The sequence below is a fragment of the Bos grunniens genome, chromosome 11 (genome assembly GCF_055505025.1).
Source record: "Bos grunniens cultivar Pamir isolate PY7600 chromosome 11, Bosgru_T2T1.0, whole genome shotgun sequence".
NCBI classification, from domain to species: Eukaryota; Metazoa; Chordata; class Mammalia; order Artiodactyla; family Bovidae; genus Bos; species Bos grunniens.
Genome location: NC_141175.1, coordinates 47,653,990 through 47,673,357, shown reverse-complemented (window position 1 = coordinate 47,673,357; position 19,368 = coordinate 47,653,990). Strand labels below are relative to the sequence as shown.

At 39.1% G+C, this 19,368-nt stretch overlaps 1 protein-coding gene and 1 pseudogene across 9 annotated transcripts in view; both read right to left on the bottom strand.

Moving 5' to 3' along the window:
- The window catches only part of XPO1 (exportin 1), a 42,289-nt gene extending 31,491 nt beyond the window's left edge, over window positions 1-10,798 (bottom strand). Inside the window, exons 1-6 of one of the 9 annotated variants that reach the window (XM_086326445.1) lie at window positions 10,635-10,798; window positions 10,146-10,271; window positions 9,227-9,326; window positions 7,300-7,431; window positions 2,501-2,602; window positions 1,306-1,369 (exon numbers count right to left, since the gene is read on the bottom strand). Coding sequence is in view for 4 of the 9 variants with exons in the window: in XM_086326440.1 (XP_086182566.1) it covers window positions 2,501-2,602; window positions 7,300-7,425 (228 nt within the window). In the remaining 5 variants the exon portion in view is untranslated. Of the gene's footprint in view, window positions 1-1,305; window positions 1,370-1,528; window positions 2,603-7,299; window positions 7,432-9,226; window positions 9,327-10,145; window positions 10,272-10,634 lie in introns of all 9 variants that reach the window. The other 8 variants (XM_086326440.1, XM_086326447.1, XM_086326446.1 and 5 more) reach the window with 8 other exon arrangements.
- A 7,355-nt stretch (window positions 10,799-18,153) lies between these two features.
- On the bottom strand, window positions 18,154-19,163 carry LOC147363065 (histone-lysine N-methyltransferase SETMAR pseudogene; annotated as a pseudogene).
- Between the last annotated feature and the right edge of the window lie 205 nt (window positions 19,164-19,368).

The following is a 19,368-nucleotide window of genomic DNA, read 5'->3' as shown; positions in this document are numbered from 1 at the left end:
GAGCATTAGTATTTCAACCAAAGGGATCATGTGAATGCACACTTTATCCAAAGCACAATATAGACTGTCCCAAACTACATTGTGCTCAAACAATGTTTTTGCTGTTTTCTTTCATTTTTAACATTTTGTACTTTTTAAGGGAAATTTTGCCATTTCAACCCAAATCCTACATTTGCAGAACATTCCTTAAGAAGACTTCATAAATAAAAACAAGGCCAAAGCAAAATTCTGAAATTATAAATTTGACGCTATTAAAGTTTCATAATCAGCAGCAAATGGTGAAGCTTTCTATCCTATTTAAAGATCTAGCTCTCAGACACATGTAAATATACAAAGGTAAGTTTCTCACTGACTAACATTCTAAATTAACTTTAAAAACATACTACTCTAAACTTGCTTTAAATTAATTTTATAGTCATGAAGTCAAGAGGGGCCAAAGTTTTACCAAGTCAAAACAAATGCACTTCCTACTACATGGAATATACATCCTCTTGCTAATTTTCAACCAATTACAAAGATCTTTAAGAAACTAAGAAACAAAATCCACCATAAATACACCAGTTAAGAAGTAATAATCCTAATGATAACTTCACCATATTCAGCTGATATATTTTTAGCTTACCCCTTTTTAAATCTAAGAATATTCCCCCTTTATTTTGCTGCATTCATTTATTTACTTCTGCCTTTATATCTGATACTTTGTTACCTACATTACCAATTTACTGACCTCTAGTCCTTTCTTCAACTGTAAAAAAGTAGCACAGTTTGTTGAAGATACAATTCATATTTTCATCTTTCTGCTAGGAGGGCTGAAGTAGGAAGCCCGATAAAAGCTGTTTACAAGTTAGTTCAAAGGAAGACACAGATAACTTTCAGAATACCCTAAAACCCAATCTTTCCTAGACATTGAGACTTTACAAATGATGAGAATTCAGTTCTTTGAAAAGGAGTATTTTAATGAAAAAATCTGGAAGTGACAGCCAAATCTGAGGGCCAATGATAAACAACTACTTTGGAAATATACATAAATAATTCAAATATCATTTTGAAGTATTACATTTCTGCTTTACATCTCAGGACTTGAGAAATCCACTGCTGAGTTATGAAGATGAGGGACAGATAACAGCAAAGACTACATGAAGAAAAAAAAAAAAAATGCATGAAATGATCCCTATGGTAGAAATTTCTACTGAGCCCTTAGAAATACTTATTTTACGCATTGAATTCCCCTTTCCCCTCCCACCACCCATGAAACAAAAACAATTGATGAACAGAATTCAGTTAAAGGGAATCAAAAGGGTAGACCTTGTGGAGGCCTGCCGTCAAAGCCTAGCTGTGTCAGTTGCACAGGAAGACACCCCTTTTCTTCCTATTACAAGCAATCAACATAATGGAACATTATGATTAATATCAGGTAGTGTTAACATCTTTAAAGAAAAAAAAAATGATTGCATAAAAGCCAAATGTCATAGTGCATAAATTTAGCACCAAATCATTTGTAATTTATGTAAATTGAAGAATTCTTTACCTGTTGCTTTCTTTCTGTTCCTCTAATCATCTCATTTTTCACAAGACAAATTTGAGTTTTTAAAAATACTGTTGATAAATCAACTTAAACATTAGTAATGTCTGTCAGTATAAAAAGCAAAATTTACCAGGCAAGCAAACAGGCAAACACTGTTATGTTACTTAAGGTTAGCACTTTGAGGAAGTTCTGGACTGTATTTTTGCCCTAAAATTTATAAGATGTCAAAACTAGTTAATATTTTAAAACTGTTAATTAACACAGTCTGATTTCAGAAACAGAGGTGAACATGGCTAATTTCTGTTTTAACACAATGTATACCAAGTGGAAACCTTGTGTGTTTTTAAACAGAATGCCATGCATGGTATTTTATTACTTTAAGGCAGTTTAAAGAGAAGTGTGAATCATCAAGCCTAAACAGTCAAAACACATTTTGATCAACCTTTCTGTTCAAACTTAAGAAAAAAGGACCCAAATGATAACATTTTCAATTGCAAATAAAAACTGAGTGCTGTCCCATTAAAAGCATTGGTACCATGGAGTCGGGTTTTACGCTGCTAACAAAACTTGGTTTTGGAGGTGCCTAGCCTGTGTTATATTGATCACTTGCCCAAAATGACTCTTCTGATGTTTCATCTCTGAATAACATTCAGAATAACATTCAGAATTTATGCTGAGATCTGTACACATATTCTAAAAAGAAAAAAACAAAAAAAAAAAACCCAAAAAAACCCCCAAAACAACAAAAAGAAAAAGCCACCTTGCATACTAGTCCCAATTACAAAACTCAATTCATAATTCTTAGGACTATTTGCAAGAATTAATTCTATGTTTAAGACTAAATTTTGAAATAAGTCAACATTATTAAATGATTTGAGATAACAAAGACTAATACTAAAAATGAGATACCTTCCTCAAAGTTTATGACTGGAAGAAAAGAAGAAATAATGGATTTTAAAACCACCACTTGCTTACTTTTGTGTTCATATTCTGTGAAAACTCCAAAATTGTGTCGACTCTTGTCCACGCATCAGGATGTTCCTTTAAATGTGTCAGTACTTCTTGAGCCATTCTTTGCTAAAATAGTACACAAAAACAATTTTAAGCTAACTTGTTCTTTTCAAAGGTATCAAGCAAGACAAAAGTCCAAATAGGAGAATGATTTTATCAACTTTTGGAAATACTGGGGGGAAAAAAACTCCTTACAGAAATAAAAATGTGTCCATTATCAGTCTTAAAACTTCAGTTAAGAATGGAAATATACCTCTGAAACACAGAAGTGTTTTTTCCCCTTAATCTACCTCATTTGGTATTCTCAAAACGGAACTTAAAATTCTATCAATTCTAACAAAGAGCTACTCTGACATAAAGGGGTGTCTCAGCACACAATCAACCAAAAAAAAAAAAAAAAAAGGCAACACAGAAAAATTCACATCTACTAGATAAACTGTGTAACAGTATACTCTGGTTTGTAAGAGTCACCAAGATATCTTCAACAGTATCTCTAAAACTATATTTCATGGGAGACAGACAAAAACCTAAGTCTAAGTAAGTCTACAAATCTCAAATACCTGTTGATACATTCAAAACATTAAGACAGTCTCTTTGGTTTATTGTAAACACACATTTATCTCTGAAAAATCTTCTAATTTTATATATTAACTCCTAGTTTGAGATTTCTTTTTTGCTTTTGTATTTCTAAAATGCAAACCCAGAAATAATTTGACCTACAAAAACATCATCTAGAACATTAATAAAATTAGTGTTTTTAAAATCTGTCCATTTTAGATGTTGTTGTACACTTGTATGTTTTTCTTTTAAATATCAGATCTAAAACTTACGGAACTTAGTACCTTTCTTCAATGCCATTTCCTTTCTTTGTTCCTTCTTTCTAGACAATCACTTTCATGATCTGGTGTCTTTTCCTTGATTTTCACAGCATGTGTATGACTTTCATAAATATAGTTGTATAATTACTGAATTTTATATTAATAGTACACTATGGAAATCCTTCTGCAACTTGCTCTTTCCATTTGACAGTTTTTTTCCCTCCGCTTTACTGAGCTATGATTGACACCTGACAGTTTTAAAGATGTAGCCATGCTGACATTATCTAGTTTCTTCATTTTAAATGCTAGTTTTTCGTATGATACAAACACTGTATTACCAAAGGCTAAAAAGTCTATTGATTTTCTACCCACGCCCCCCCCCAGGAAGCCAACAGGTTAATGAGTTTCACCTTTAAGGCTCAACTGGATCCTAATTATCTTTTGCCTGTTTCTACCACATGTCGTAACCAAAAAAAAAAATAAGGCTGTCAGTTATCCTTCTGGTTAGATCATTTAGTTGATCAAGGGTTTGACTCTATGGGTAATTAATAAGAAATCATCAAAAAGGGAGGAGAAAAGCATTCTTATTTAAATCATCTCTGACAGAGACACCTCATAATATTAAGTTGGCTTTTATTCCAATTTACAAAAAACTCATTCTCCTCTTGTAGCTTTGATGTTAAGAAAGAAGTCTTTTCCTCAGGGAACAGACATCACATTCATGACTTTTTTCTCATTTATTAATGAGCAATACACACTGCTTATTGTTTAAAAGAAAACTTTGACAAATACTCACTAAATTAGGTAATGGTTCTGTACTCTAACAGTAACACGAGAAACACTGTGAAACTTGAAAGAAAAATCAGGTGCCTGGGTTTCACTCTAAGGGTCCAGGATTAGAGCCAGAGTGTAAAGTCTTGAAATACAGCTATACATTTTTAAATTTTGATTAAAGCACTGATAGCGTTAAAGGGTTCTAACCGTATTATATAATAACCAACCAACAAAAGTAGAAAAAATAGTTACGTGAGTTATTTAGGGTCAAAGCCCATTTTAGCAGTGTTTTGATTCTTCCCCTGAGAATATCTAACTAGAGACAATATCCAACTAGATAAAGACTTGAATGTAATATAGTAACCCATATTAAGAGGATAAGGTGTATTAAACATCCATGCCTAGAAAGTTATTTGGTCATGACACAACTTCATCAGTTTTGAAGTGATGAACATTCTACATATTATAAATGAATACTTTCCACAGTATTACTTTCATTTCAACCTCTGCATAAATCATGTTCCTTGCTTTTATATCATTCATTCTGTCATAATTTTACTCTCAAAAGTTACTTCTAGTATTTGCATCCTTTTAAACAACTGTCTTAATCCCACTGTCCCCTCATATTCTTTTCTTAACTTAAAAGCCCAGGAGGGGTTAAAAGACACAAAAGGAAACCAAAGAGAAAATCTGGCATCTCCCTGTGTTACTAACTGAATGGTGAAAGTATTTTAGTTGCTAAGCAATAGACAAAAAAGTTCAAGACACTTAACACAGTATTGAAGAAAACACCCAACTCTATCATTTTTTTCTCCTGGCGGCCTACTTGGCTAAAAATGTTTATAAGAGAAGGTAGTCCTAATATTACAGTGCTAAAATTTTACTATACTACCCATCTAAGCAAAAGTTCTACCTACACCCTTCTAATAATTTCTTTCTCTCCTAAGTTATGTAATCGTTTTAAAAAAGTTAGGCTACATAAAGGTGAGTTTGACAGCTTAATTAGCATAATTTCTAGTTGCTATTTTAAGTACATATTTGATGACAAACCAAAACCAAACAAACACTCCCCACCAAACCATATATTAAAACAATGACTTTACATCACATATCTTCTTTACTATACTTTCAAAAGTATCCTTAAAGTAGCAGTCACTGGTAACAAGTGCTTTACAAAACCTCATCACTAACCCCCTAGTCTCTTCCAAGGTAGGTAACACTTTGTGGATGAGACTCCAGAGGAATGACCAGAAACCTTACTGGAATAAAATTAAGACATCTAACATTAAAACAATGCTTTCCAAACTTTTTATCCAAAATAAAAACCCTCAGAGGTGGTATATAAAAAACCAACTGAACAAGGAAGTTTAAAGATACCCCAACAAAAAAGGGGTTCTTAGCTGCCTTTAGGCTCTAAGCCTGTTTCCTAATCTGTAACAAGTATCAACTTACTGATTATCTTTATACAATTGATTTGTCCTATAAGAGATCTAACTAAACATAAAATGTTTACTTTCGAGAAAGTTAATTTTGCTTTTATAAATGGGAAAATATTTGTAAAAACTTTCATAAATCTACTTTTTATTCAGAAATCAAATTTAAAACAAATCACTGTATCTCAACACTATGAAACATTACTAATAGTAGTATTACACCCTATTCTTCATAACCACTATTCCAATTATAAGCATAGGGCCCTGGTCTATTTAGTCATCATACTTTTAGACACTGTGAACCAGGTTAAAAAAGAACAAAGACTAGACAGCAGTGGTAGCTTAATGATGTGATAAAATTAAACGTCAATCTTCCTAGTGGCTTACAGACTTGTGCTTCTAATACAAAGGCGAGCCCAATCTTGTTGTTGTTCAGTCACTAAACATGTGATCCCATAGATTGTAAGCCCCGCCAGGCTCCCGTGTCCATGGCATTTCCCGAGCAAGAATACTGGAGTGGGTTGCCATTTCCTTCTCCAGGGGATCTTTCTGACCCAGGGATGGAACCTATGTTTCCTGCATTGGCAGGCGGATTCTCTACCACTAAGCCACATACCCCTCACTTCATGCATTTCAATCTTACTTTCATACTTTCTTCCCAAAGCAGCTGTTTTCCATACATCATGTTGGGATGAAATGGAACTTAAAACTTCATGTTGAACATATAATCATCAGGAAACTACTACATGGTAAGTGTAGCAAATATAGATACTTTTCAGAATGCTTGATCAAAAGCCCCTAGGAGTGTAAAACTGCACTAACAAGCTTACAAAATCACTGAAGTTATTTTTTCCACTCATACAACTTACATGGTCCTCAATGTTAGATTTCAGAAGGGAACAGAAATACTTATATACTTGCTAATATTTATGTACCATGTTTTTTAAGACTATCTTCTACGATGTCCACCTTTAAGAGGTTTCTAAAAATTATGAAAGTAGCTGGGGTTTAATTGGCAAATATTCAATATAATTCAGTATCTTAAAGATATACTGTCTCCCAGAAATGTACTTTCTGGCAACAAAATTGTACTAATAAGATACCTATCACATCACTTTAAAAGATCTTTTTAACCCAAAAGCAAAAACTTTTACTCATTTAAAACTTTACATTATTAAGTCCACAGGGTGAAGACTCAAGATTGTTGTTTCTTATAACATATACAAGTTTAAATTTACAAACACTTCTGTTTAGGAAAAAAAAAAACCCAACACCTTAAACTTATCAAAACATTATATGTTCAGACAATCTCCTACTTTAACAGTAGCACTTCTACATGTGCTAAAATTCAGACACTTGGTATTGTTGGATTTTTCAAATAAGTTTTATCTCTGAAGTACTTCTGCAATTTAAATGTTTCAAAAGAGAAGACTCTCTTAATTCCAATATATAGGGGACATACAACTTTTAATATCTACAAAACATTTAATACATTGGGATCTTTCAGTAAATGGGATAAAGGTTGCTGAAGGACAGAACAAGAATATTCCAAAACGTTCCACTCTAAACCGTTTGAAAATATAATGCAATTTATTTTTACAGACCACCTCTCATAGTTAATATATAATTCAAACTTAATACAAACTATGGAACACTTCTTTAAAAGGTGGTAATTTCAAATTTTATTCTAAACCCAGCAACTATTACATTGCAATAATATTTTGGTCAGCTACTTTACCTGGGCTCCTTCTCCATGGTATAAGCAATTCACCACATTGTCTAAAAGGTTGATATCCAGTTTTTGGCTGAAATCAAGCAGCTGACGAGCTGCATGGTCTGCTAACATTGTCATAATTGCTGGCATAGATTACTGAAAATAAAAAAAAAAAAAATTTAAGGTGCCTCTGACATTATCAGTCAAAAAGTTTTTACTCAAGTTATTTCACTTCCACTACGTTCTTACAAATACTTTACTTTGTATTTTGGAGATTTTTACCTGAACAACTAAGATAGTAAAAGGAAATCCTGAAACTACTTAGGTACTCCGTAACTGCATTGATTATTAGGATCTACTTTTAGACCTGAGAAAAATCGTACTGTTCTTTCTACTAACATGCATATAATCTTAACCCGTTTTAAAAAATTACTAAAGAATTTACAGCCCTAAAACCTGATACAATTGAAAGTCTTGATCTCAAATTTTTAAATGGAGATGAAGTTCATATAGATGTCCCCCTCTTCCTAAGCAGGGCCTTTTAGCTCAGTAAAAGTTCACTTTCCCTTATTTCATGCTACTTTAATTTTAAAACATATGGAAGACATTAAAAACTAAATGTGATATCGAAGTTTTCCTATATATAGCAATGATTTGCAGGAACCACAAGTCTAACCAATCTCATACCCTTAACTTATATAGAATTTAATCTTCTACATACAATGAAACCATCTATATTGTTTCTTCTTTGAATAAATATGGGGGTTTAAATTACAAGTGCACAAGCTCCTTGAACATATATGGTCTAGGAAAATAAACTTCATAGTAGTATCTAAAGATTTTTTAGAAAAATTTCCACGTATTCGCTAGCAAAGCAAAAAGCTTGCTAACCATCCCCTGACAACCCACCCTGCAAAAAAAACTAAATTCTATCATAACAGAAAAAGGAGCTTCTTCAGGTCAAATAATGTTCTGGCTGAAATCTACTGGTTCATATGCAACGGTATCCTTTTAAGAGGATTCTACTCCAAGGGGCTGGCACATGTGCACATTTTTATTGTCCAACATTATAAAAAATCTTTCCCTTTACTTTTCTTCAAAGTCAAGTGATGCTTAAGTCTGGCTAAATCAGTACTCAACCTTTTTTGGGTCAAGATGCCTCACAATCAAACAGGATGGCTCCTGCCAATTAAAAAAAAAATTCACAACTTCGTATACAATTACAGACAGACGATTCAGGATATTCCGAAAGCCACCCAAGAAACCTTGGGTTAAGCACTCCTGGTTTACAATACTTGGACCCAACAAGGTCATATGGTCATCTCTACTTCTCCCCCTCTTTTTAACCTTCCAAGACCAGGAAATGGGGTGGCTAACCGGATTACACTGGATCTGAACAAACTAGCTTGTTAGGAAAAAGGCTTATTTCTTAGGTATTTTACAACAGTTTAAAAACGTTAATAACGGCAACAATTTCAATTAACTCAAATGTTTTAATGATGTCAACTACAACAAAGTCTGAAGGATCAGTTAGGTTAGATATAACGTAAAAGTTGAGGAATTATGAATTTAAGAATTATTAAGTCTTTCCATCCACTATTGACAGTGGTGAGACTTCAAAAATTTCTACAGTAGTTATTAAATGTATTTCAAATACAAAATATTGGACACAATATTTGATCTAAATACTAAAAAACATATACTGCACAAATGTCAAATGTAAATTCCCCCTATTCGAGTGCCATACAATTTTAAAAATAAGAACAATCTTAAAAATTAATAACCAAAACCAAAAACAAAGTGACTCTTAAAAAGTTCTCAAGTACACTGTCCTTACAAATTCTTTCGAAACAAATTTCTGTGAAAAGATCAGGTTCAGAATAGAAGCTTGTGTTAAATACAGCAGGGCATGCCACCCTTAAAACTAGCTACTATCTTCGAAATGACCTACCTATTCTTGAACTGTAAGTAGTACAGAAATGGCGGCTTTCTGGTCAATGCCAAGCACATTTAGTCTCCCAAATCAAATAGCTTCCAAAACATTCTTTCCACTAACAGCAGTGTCCCACACGATTAAGATGTACAATCAGGCAGATAGCAAAAAGCCAAAGAGGGAGAGGGTAAGAGAGACCACAAAAGCCTTTTCTTCTTGAGACATCCAATCCTAAATTCCACTCACAGTATAGTAAATATAAAGTATTAACCAGCCATGTGGTGACTCCACAAGTGACTACCAAAATACCTCCACTGCCACTTCAAACTGAAGAGGCAGGCAGCTACACACTGCGGGTTCCCATCCCAAAACCAGAAACTCATAACCGCTGCTTTATGATAACTACATAGTAGGTCAAAAAAGCAAGTCTCTACAAGGAGAAACTGCTGCTTTAGGTGTGTGAGCAACTGCCTGCTTCATTCAGTAGAAACACACCTCACTAAGGCCCGCCCTCCCCCTCTCTTCCCACCCAAAGCGAAGTGCAGCACTTCTAACTATAGCAGACTGGAGCACGCTCTCACCCCGCCCATACTCGGAGGAGGCATTTAGACCAGGCGCCTGAAGTTCACCGCCCCATTCTCTATGCAGCATGGCCTCTGCGTGATCAGAGGAGGTCCGCGTCGGGCAAATCTTTTAATACTTCCTCCAGCACACCATTTCCTCCCACTCACCCCAAACTCAGGCATCAGAATAAAGGAGAATCAGGGTATCATCTACTGTACAATGCCAGCAGTAAATGAGTTGATCACTTTTAACTCACCCAAGTCCCCCGAAACAAACTACAGCACGGAACCTCATCTGCAGATCCCTGAAAAAATCAACTAACCTTTCCTGCTTCTAATTCTACTCTTAAAAAACCCAGAGATTCTGAGTTTACCTGCAGGAGGAGCAAGGACTCCACAGCCCCTCCCTCCCGCGATCCCAAGCTCTCCACCGAAGGGCCACGTGATGCAGGCGGACGTTTCAATGCTGCTGCACTAAATATTTCTGGAAACTTCCACTCCTAATAATTTACAGAAATGTTCCTGAAATCTCCCCAACTTCTCCCCAGCCCACCGAGCTGGGAGAAGCCCTTCCACCCCCGCGCCGGGCCCCACTTCACTATCTCGCTCCTTGCCTTCCGCCACTGTTCCCCGCACACACGAAATGACCCAGCCAGCGCTCCCCTCCCGCGGCCGCCTCCCCGCCTCCATCCCCCAGCAGCAGAAGCGGCTCCATTCAATCGCAAGCTCTGCTGTGGGCCCGCCGCCGCCTTCCCGGTTCGCCTCCCGCGGCCGCCGCCGCCGCCGCCGCGCCCCACGCCAGCCTCCTCCCGCCCAGCCGCGCCGCCGCCCGACCCTCGGCCCCGAAGACACAGTCGACTTACCCAGAGATTGAACCAACTGCTTCTTCCTTCCTTGTCGGGGTATTAGGGCAAGGGAGGACGGGGAGGGGGGAGAGGGGAGGAAAATCAAGGTGGGTTTCACAGTTTTCCCACCTTAAAAAAGAAATTTACAAACGAAGAGGATAAGGGCAAAAAAAAAAAAAAAAGCTCAACAATATTTACTATTTCGGGGACACCTCCCGCCGACACGCACACTCACCCGCCCCCCCCTAAAAAGGGGAATTAATCTGTGGATAAATGCTCCCGCCTGGCTGGGGAGTGAGGGAAGGGGGAGGGGAACGGGGTCAAGTCCCAAAGATTCAGCCCCAGGGGGACCCTCCAGCCACAGGCGGCAGCAGGAGCGGCAGGAGTAGGGGCTGTAGAGTCCACACGGCCGGGGAACGCTCTGCTGCCAGTTGCAGTCCGATTTCCCCCTACCAAAATACGGCTCCCTCTCTCACGCGGCTCCGGCGCTGGCCCCCCCCCCCCCACCCAGGCTCGCCTAAACTTTCCCCCCTTCTCCTGCTCCTCAGCGACTGGTGGTTCCCCCCTCCCCCTCTGGGTGGTTGCACGGACTGCAGCAGCAAAGACTGGAACAGGCACCGCCGCCCGGGCTGTAGCTACTGTTGCTCTTGCTGATGCTGTAGCTCCCGCTGCTCCTGCCGCGGCCGCTGCAGCCGCTTCTCCCCCTCCTCCTAGTGCCTCAAACTCGGAACCGGTTGAAACCGGTTCAGACTGGGAGATTCCATCTCGGTTGAGTTTTCAGCCCATGGCGCCGCGGAGCGTTTGGAACCTGGGCCTCCGCCCCCAGCCCGCTCGCCCATTGGCCGGTTCCAGCCACAGCCGCGCCATCAGCGTACCTTCTATTGGCCAGACCGCCTGTCAATCCCACTTCAAGGCGCCACACAAGCCCGCTGCTTAGGCCCCCGCCTCTTTCCAGCAGCGATTTGCCCGCAGAGTGGGGGAGGGGAAGTGGGGCGGGTCGCAAAGGAACGAGGAGGGGGGTGGAGGAAAAGGAGGTGGGACGAAGAGTTGAGCCGAGCAGAGAGGAGAGCGAAGAGAAGCCGTGCGGAGGATTGGTTCCAGAGGGCTGTCAATCAAACGTGGCCCGCCCTCGACTTCCCGCCCCCTCCCGTCGCTCCCCCTCCCACTGCTTAGCCCGCAGGCCCGGCCTTTCAGGCCCGCTCATTGGCTGGGCGCCTTTGGTGACGGAGGGAGTGGGGCGCAGCTCGTGAGCTAGTGGTGGCGCGAGTTTGAGCGCGGCGCGCGCCAGCCAGCATTCTCTCGGCTTGTCTCAGACCCGCGCTGGCCCGCCTCCGCCGGGTCCCGCCAACCTGCGGGGCCTGAGCCCGCCGGGATCCGGACCCGCCCCCGCAGATGGGGGCTGCGCTCCTAAAAGAGAGGGCACACCCAGCTGTGTTTTTCTTCGGGGAAGGGTGGGGTGGAAAAAAGGAGCGAAAAGACCTCAGTGGAGACCAACTGTAGGCCCCAGATCTCTCTAATCCATTTTAAATGCCTGGCTTGGGGACCAGAATGTTGAGAAGGTGAGGTGTAGGGCGCGCACTCTTTTCGCCTCGTAATTTTCTCGGAGATGTACCTAAATAGTTCGTGGTCAAGTATTTTTCAAATTTACCTCGGTGTCTCCCCCGGCTGAATGTGGCCTCTTCAACAAGGAATCATTCCTAAAAATCAAGACACTATATAATCCCTGTAATTGGCTTAACATCGCGTGTTTTTGCTGGGTAAGCTTCCATGCCAACCACCCTTGATCTTCCCCTACCCTAGGTTTTTTCTTTCAGCATAACTGCCCTTTGCATACTTCATCATCACCAAATAATATTTTCTATGAAAGTCACATGCACGTGGCCCTTCACATGGTTGTCTCTCTTGTCCCCAAGTGCCCATCAAGTGCTTTACTGATTGTTCTTCGCTGAAGAAATAGCAAGCAGCCCACCAAATTTTAGTAGGCCCATTGTGCCACCAAGAGGTTGATAAAGGGTTTATTAAATCAGTTTTCTTCAGCAAATTCTCACTCACAATGGACTGAAACATAATTCCCTCGCCTTCCACTAGATGTACCAAAATGATACTGGATTCCTTTCAGACCTAAAATTTTTATTCATTTCCTAACAATTATATCAAACCAAATTGTGTAATATACATGATATACACACTGAATACTTGGAATACTTACATTCTTACCATAAAAACTTTTAAAGGTTTTCCCTCCACATTTTCAGCTCTTAGAATAAACAGGTCACTGATTTTTTTTTTTTTTTTTTTAGATGACAGAATAATAGGAATAAAAACTGACTGGTCCTAAGACCTGGCTTTTCTCAGAATGTGATCTTAGGCAAGTCACTTCACCTCTTTGGGCCTCAGTTTCTTTCTCACCCATTCATGCCTCTCATCCATTTAAGAATCAAACGGATATGAAGGAGCAGTGTGACCCATAAAGCACTTAGTGGATTGTAAAGGTCGAATTAGCTCAGCTTGCTGACCCCTTCTTTGGCTGTTTTCATCCCATGTTTAAATCATAGCCCTTAAGTCATATTTCTCTGACCATAGTGAATCAGATGTAAATATTTAGCCCATTATTTTTGCCTAAAGTTAGCCAAAAAGCGCAAGAAGTGACAGGAGCAGACGATTATGTTTGATCACTGTATTTTAAGAATCAAATTCAGAACAAAGGTTTGACATATTTCTAATACTTTTTTCATTGTGTTCATTTGTTGGAATCAAACAGGCTTCAAGCCTTGGAGTGGGATAGGAATAAGGAAGTGTAAGTAAATTAGTTTTGAGTGTCTGCCTGCTATCTAGCAGGCTGTTAGAGACTTTTCCGTACAATATTTCATTGAATTGTTACAGCAACCCTGGGAAGTAGTCTTTTTCAGATCCCACTCTTTCTCCCTACCACCCTCTATCAAGCACACTTATACACAGATACATATGACACCACAATAGTTGAGAATTTAGAACCTATGTTTGTGTTCTTTTTGCTAATTCACATTGTCTCACAAAACAGTAATATCAAAAATAAGAGGAACAGAAACCCATAAATTCCTTTTCACTACTTGTCACTTATTTCTATTAAAATTTTTTTTAATTTGAACAGTAACACATGATTATGGTTAACAACTCAAACAGTGAAGGGGAAGGTAAAGTTGGTACCTGTGGGTTGGAAAGATGCCATTTCTTTCACATAAAAGCATACCATTAACTATTAGGCAATTAGAATCAGAAAAGGAAGTAAAATAAAGAAAAAGTTGATACTGATCCATTCATTCAACAATATTATATTGAGGTCCCAGTAATTGCTGGTCACAGACCTAAGTGCTAATGATTTGAGAGGGAGCAAATTCTACCAAAGTCTCTACTTTTATTGAACTTTGAGTTTAATGCAGAACACTGGGAGTAAATAACAAGTCAGAGAAATGGTATATTGTACAGTGATAAGTGATATGGTTAAAAATGAATCTAGGTACTTTCCAGATGGTCCAGTGGCTAAGACTCCATGCTCCAAATGCAGGGGGCCAGGGTGTGATCCCTGGTCAGGGAACTAGATCCTACGTGCTTCAGCTAAGAGTTCACCAGCTGCAACTAAAAGGTCCCACATGCCACAACTAACACCTGGCACAGACAAATAAATAAAAATAAATGAATCAGGATATTGGAGAAGGGAATCAAGGGATGGTACAATTTTAGATGAGTGATTGAGGAAGGTGATACCTAGAATGTAACATTCAATTAAAAAACTTGAAGGAAATGAAGGGCGAAGTACTTGCAAGTCTTTGGGAGATGACCTTTCTAGGAAAATGGAAAATAATGAGCTGTAGGCAAGTGCAGGTTTGGTGCTGTATTTACATTATGAGTTAGAGCCAGTTCAACTGATTCCTTGTAGCCAATTGTTAACTTTTCAAGAATTTTGCAAGCTGGTTGTCAAACATAGTCATTATTAAAAAATTAAATTATGTAAACTTCAGTTCAGTTCAGTTAAGTTCAGTTGCTCAGTCATGTCCGACTCTTTGCGACCCCATGAATCACAGCACGCCAAGCCTCCCTGTCCATCGCCAACTCCCGGAGTTTACCCAAACTCATGTCCATCGAGTCAGTGATGCCATCCAGCCATCTCATCCTCTGTCGTCCCCTTCTCCTCCTGCCCACAACCCCTCCCAGGATCAGTCTTTTCCAAGGAGTCAACTCTTCGCATGAGAGCACCAAAGTACTGGAGTTTCAGCTTCAGCATCCGTCCTTCCAATGAACACCCAGGACTGATCTCCTTTAGGATGGACTGGTTGGATCTCCTTGCAGTCCAAGGGACTCTCAGGAGTCTTCTCCAACACCACATTTCAAAAGCATCAATTCTTCGGCACTCAGCCTTCTTCACAGTCCAACTCTCACATCCGTATATGACCACTGGAAAAACCATAGCCTTGACTAGAGGGACCTTTGTTGGCAAAGTAACGTCTCTGCTTTTGAATATGCTATCTAGGTTGGTCATAACTTTCCTTCCAAGGAGTGAGTGTCTTTTAATTTCATGGCTGTAATCACCATCTGCAGTGATTTTGGAGCCCAAAAAATAAAATCTGACACTGTTTCCACTGTTTCCCCATCTATTTCCCATGAAGTGATGGGACTGGATGCCATGATCTTCTTTTTTTGAATGTTGAGCTTTAAGCCAACTTTTTCACTCTCCTATTTCACTTTCATCAAGAGGCTTTTTAGTTCCTCTTCACTTTCTGCCATGAGGATAGTGTCATCTGCCTATCTGAGGTTACTGATATTTCTCCCGGCAATCTTGATTCCGGCCTGTGCTTCTTCCAGCCCAGAGTTTCTCATGATGTACTCTGTATACAAGTTAAATAAGCAGGGTGACAATATACAGCCTTGACATACTCTTTTTCCTATTTGGAACCAGTCTGTTTTTCCATGTCCAGTTCTAACTGTTGCTTCCTGACCTGCATATATGTTTCTCAAGAGGCAGGTCAGGTGGTCTGGTATTCCCATCTCTTTCAGAGTTTTCCATAGTTTATTGTGATCTACACAGTCAAAGGCTTTGGCATAGTCAATAAAGCAGAAATAGATGTTTTTCTGGAACTCTTGCTTTTTCCATGATCCAGCAGATGTTGGCAATTTGATCTCTGGTTCCTCTGCCTTTTCTAAAACCAGCTTGAACATCTGGAAGTTCACGGTTCACATATTGCTGAAGCCTGGCTTGGAGAATTTTAAGCATTACTTTACTAGCTTGTGAGTTGAGTGCAATTGTGCGGTAGTTTGAGCATTCTTTGGCATTGCCTTTCTTTGGGATTGGAATGAAAACTGACCTTTTCCAGTCCTGTGGCCATTGCTGAGTTTTCCAAATTTGCTGGCATATTGAGTGCAGCACTTTCACAGCATCATCTTTCAGGATTTGGAATAGCTCAACTGGAATTCCATCACCTCCACTAGCTTTGTTCATAGTGGTTCTTCCTAAGGCCCACTTGACTTCACATTCTAGGATGTCTGGCTCTAGGTCAGTGATCACACCATCATGATTATCTGGGTCATGAAGATCTTTTTTGTACAGTTCTTCTGTTTGTTCTTGCCACCTCTTCTTAATATCTTCTGCTTCTGTTAGGTCCATACCATTTCTGTCCTTTATCGAGCCCATCTTTGCATGAAATGTTCCCTTGGTATCTCTAATTTTCTTGAAGAGGTCTCTAGTCTTTCCCATTCTGTTGTTTTCCTCTATTTCTTTGCATTGATCGCTGAGGAGGGCTTTCTTATCTCTCCTTGCTATTCTTTGGAACTCTGCATTCAGATGTTTATATCTTTCCTTTTCTCCTTTGCTTTTTGCTTCTCTTTTTTTCAGAGCTATTTGTAAGGCCTCCTCAGAGGCCTTACTTACTCCTCCTTAAGTAAATAAGTTATATTAAAAACAAAGGTAATAAATACTCAAAATTTATCACTTCTTAATTTCTTCATGTTAGTATTATCTATGCTCTTGGTGGCTCAGACAGTAAAGCGTCTGCCTACAATGTGGGAGACCCAGGTTGGATCCCTGGGTCAGGAAGATCCTCTGAAGAAGGAAATGGCAACCCACTCCAGTATTGTTGCCTGGAAAATCCCATGGACAGAGGAGCCTGGTAGGCTACAGTCCATGGGGTCACAAAAAGTCGGACAAGACTGAGTGACTAAACTTTCAGCTTTCACTTTCATGCTCTTGAGATTATTTACATCAATGGTATTTGCATAATGAAAATACTGTACAATGATGTGCTGTGGCAAATCTTCACAACTTTATAACCTGTGGCAATCACTGGGAGCTTGAAATTGACCATAATGGGAACACATACCATGGAAGTCAGTTATAGCAACAAAGGGGCTGGATGATATAGGGCCTTACTCTAGGCTGTTGAAAATGCTTTGACTTGTTTTCTCAGTGAGATTGGGAACCAAGTGTTTGAAATCAGGCAAGATGACTTGACCTGACTTCAAATTATAATAGGATCACTCCAGATGTTATGAAGAGACTAGACTAGGAAGCATGATTAGAAAAGGAGAGATGTATTAGGAGACTCTACATTAATCCAGGGATAGAAGTGGTAGTCTTAGAAGCATTCAAAGTCTGAATATATTCATATTTTGAAAGGAGAGTCAAAAGAACTGTATTGAATTGGGATGTGTGAAGGAGAGGATTTGAGGATAACTCCATGGATTTTTGGCTCCAGTAACTAGAAAGGTGTAGTTTCCATTTTCTGGATGGGCTTCAGGAGACACAAATTGAAGCAAATGGGGCCAAATTAGGATCTCAATTTCTCACCATCAGTCCTTAAAGATGGGGGCTTTGTGCCAACTTCTTAGTTGAGCTTGAGAACTATTTGTTGAATTCATGAATTAATCTTTTTTGGCTTTTGTAATAGGACAAAGTCCTGGAAATTAATGTTGATTAGAAGATGTTACAAGATGTGAAATTCTGTGACTCTGTGACTCTGGAGAGTCATAAAAGGAGAAAAGCTCCTAGATGTCACTCCAAACTAGGCCTGTTTTCCTTCCTTTAGTTCTCACCACTTAGTAGTGACACTGTTCTGCAGTGTCACTTTCTGGTTGTCTAGTTGTTTCTAGTTGTCTGATCAGAAGCAGAAAACTTAAAAAGAAGATAAGAAGAGTAATATATTACCAAATTCTAATGACATCTTGTCAAAATTATGTTTCAAAACTTTACTCTCTTAAAATAAACTGAAAATAGGTTCTAATAAGAGTAAAAAATGACTTGTAACATACTCTGACTTTGGAAGAAAAGAACATAGCAAAGTTAGAGGGTCCATTTCAGTGGTTCTCAATGGCGGCAGTTTAATCCCCAAGGAGATATTTAGCAAAAAAAAAAAAAAAAAATTATTAGCCAATGCCAGAACCAAACAGAGGACATTACATGCCCAGGTAGATCAGAAAGTGTAAGTAATAATACTAGGTTGATGAAAAAGTAATTGTGGTTTCAGACTGTGAATTTTAAATTATTATAACTAGGCTAAAAATATCTTTATTAATCAAAAGAGGAACCATTACAATCAACGCATTTTTTGCCAATGAGAAATAAGTTTGTTTATTCCTGTAGCATAAAAATCTGTGTTTTGGATTCAGTGAAGTTTTGGAAAGCATTTCCTGCATCTTGCTGGTTGTGGAAGCATTTTTCCACCATTTTTCCTGCAAAAAGTTGTCAAGATGCTCAAAGAAGTGGTGGTCGGCTGGCTAGAGGTCAAGTGAATTTGGCAAATGAGACAAAACTTCCTAGCCCAATTCGTTCAACTTTCAAAGTGTTGGTTGTGCAACGTGCAGTCAGGCATTGTCCTGGAGAAGAATTGGGCCCTTTCTGTTGACCAAAAGCAGTTTTCAGTGCCTCTTATCAATTTGCTGAACATATTCTCAGATGTAATGGTTTCGCCGGGATTCAGAAAACTGTAGTGGGTCAGATGGGCAGCAGGCCACCGAGCAGTGACCATGATCATTTTTTGGTGCAAGTTTGGCTCTGAGAAGCATTTTGGAGCTTCTTTGAGGTCTAACCACTGAGTGGTTGTCACTGGTTGTTATATAAAATTCATTTTTCACTGCATGTCACAGTCCGATTGAGGAATGGTTTGTTGTTGCTGCATAGACTAAGAGAAGACAACACTTTAAATACAAATTTTTTTGATTTTCAGTCAGCTCATGACACACCAGCTTATCGAGCTTTTTCACCTTTCAGATTTGCTTCAAATGCCAAACAACCATAGAATGGCTGATGCTGATTTCTTTGGTAACTTCTCGTGTGGTTGTAAGATTGGCTTTGGTGATTGGTCTCGATTGGTCATTGTCAACTTCTGATGGCCGGTTGCTACACGCCTCGTATTCACGGCTGTCCTCTCCTTTGCAAAGTGTCTTGGGCCACCACTGCACTTTATGTTCATTAGCAATTCCTGGGCCAAATGCCTTGATGTTCTGAGTTGTCTCCACTGCTGTACAACCCATTTTTAACTCAAATAAAAAAACTGCTCAAATTTGCTTCCCCCCCCCCATTTCTATAGTCTAAAATAAATATAAAATAAATAGCAAGTAATAAAGTAAAAGTGAAAGTCACTCAGTCATGTCCGACTCTTTGTGACCCCATGGACTATACAATCCATGGCATTCTCCAGGGCAGAATACTGGAGTGGGTATCCTTTCCCTTCTCCGGGGTATCTTCCTAAGCCAGGGATCAAACTCAGGTCTCCCGCATTGCAGG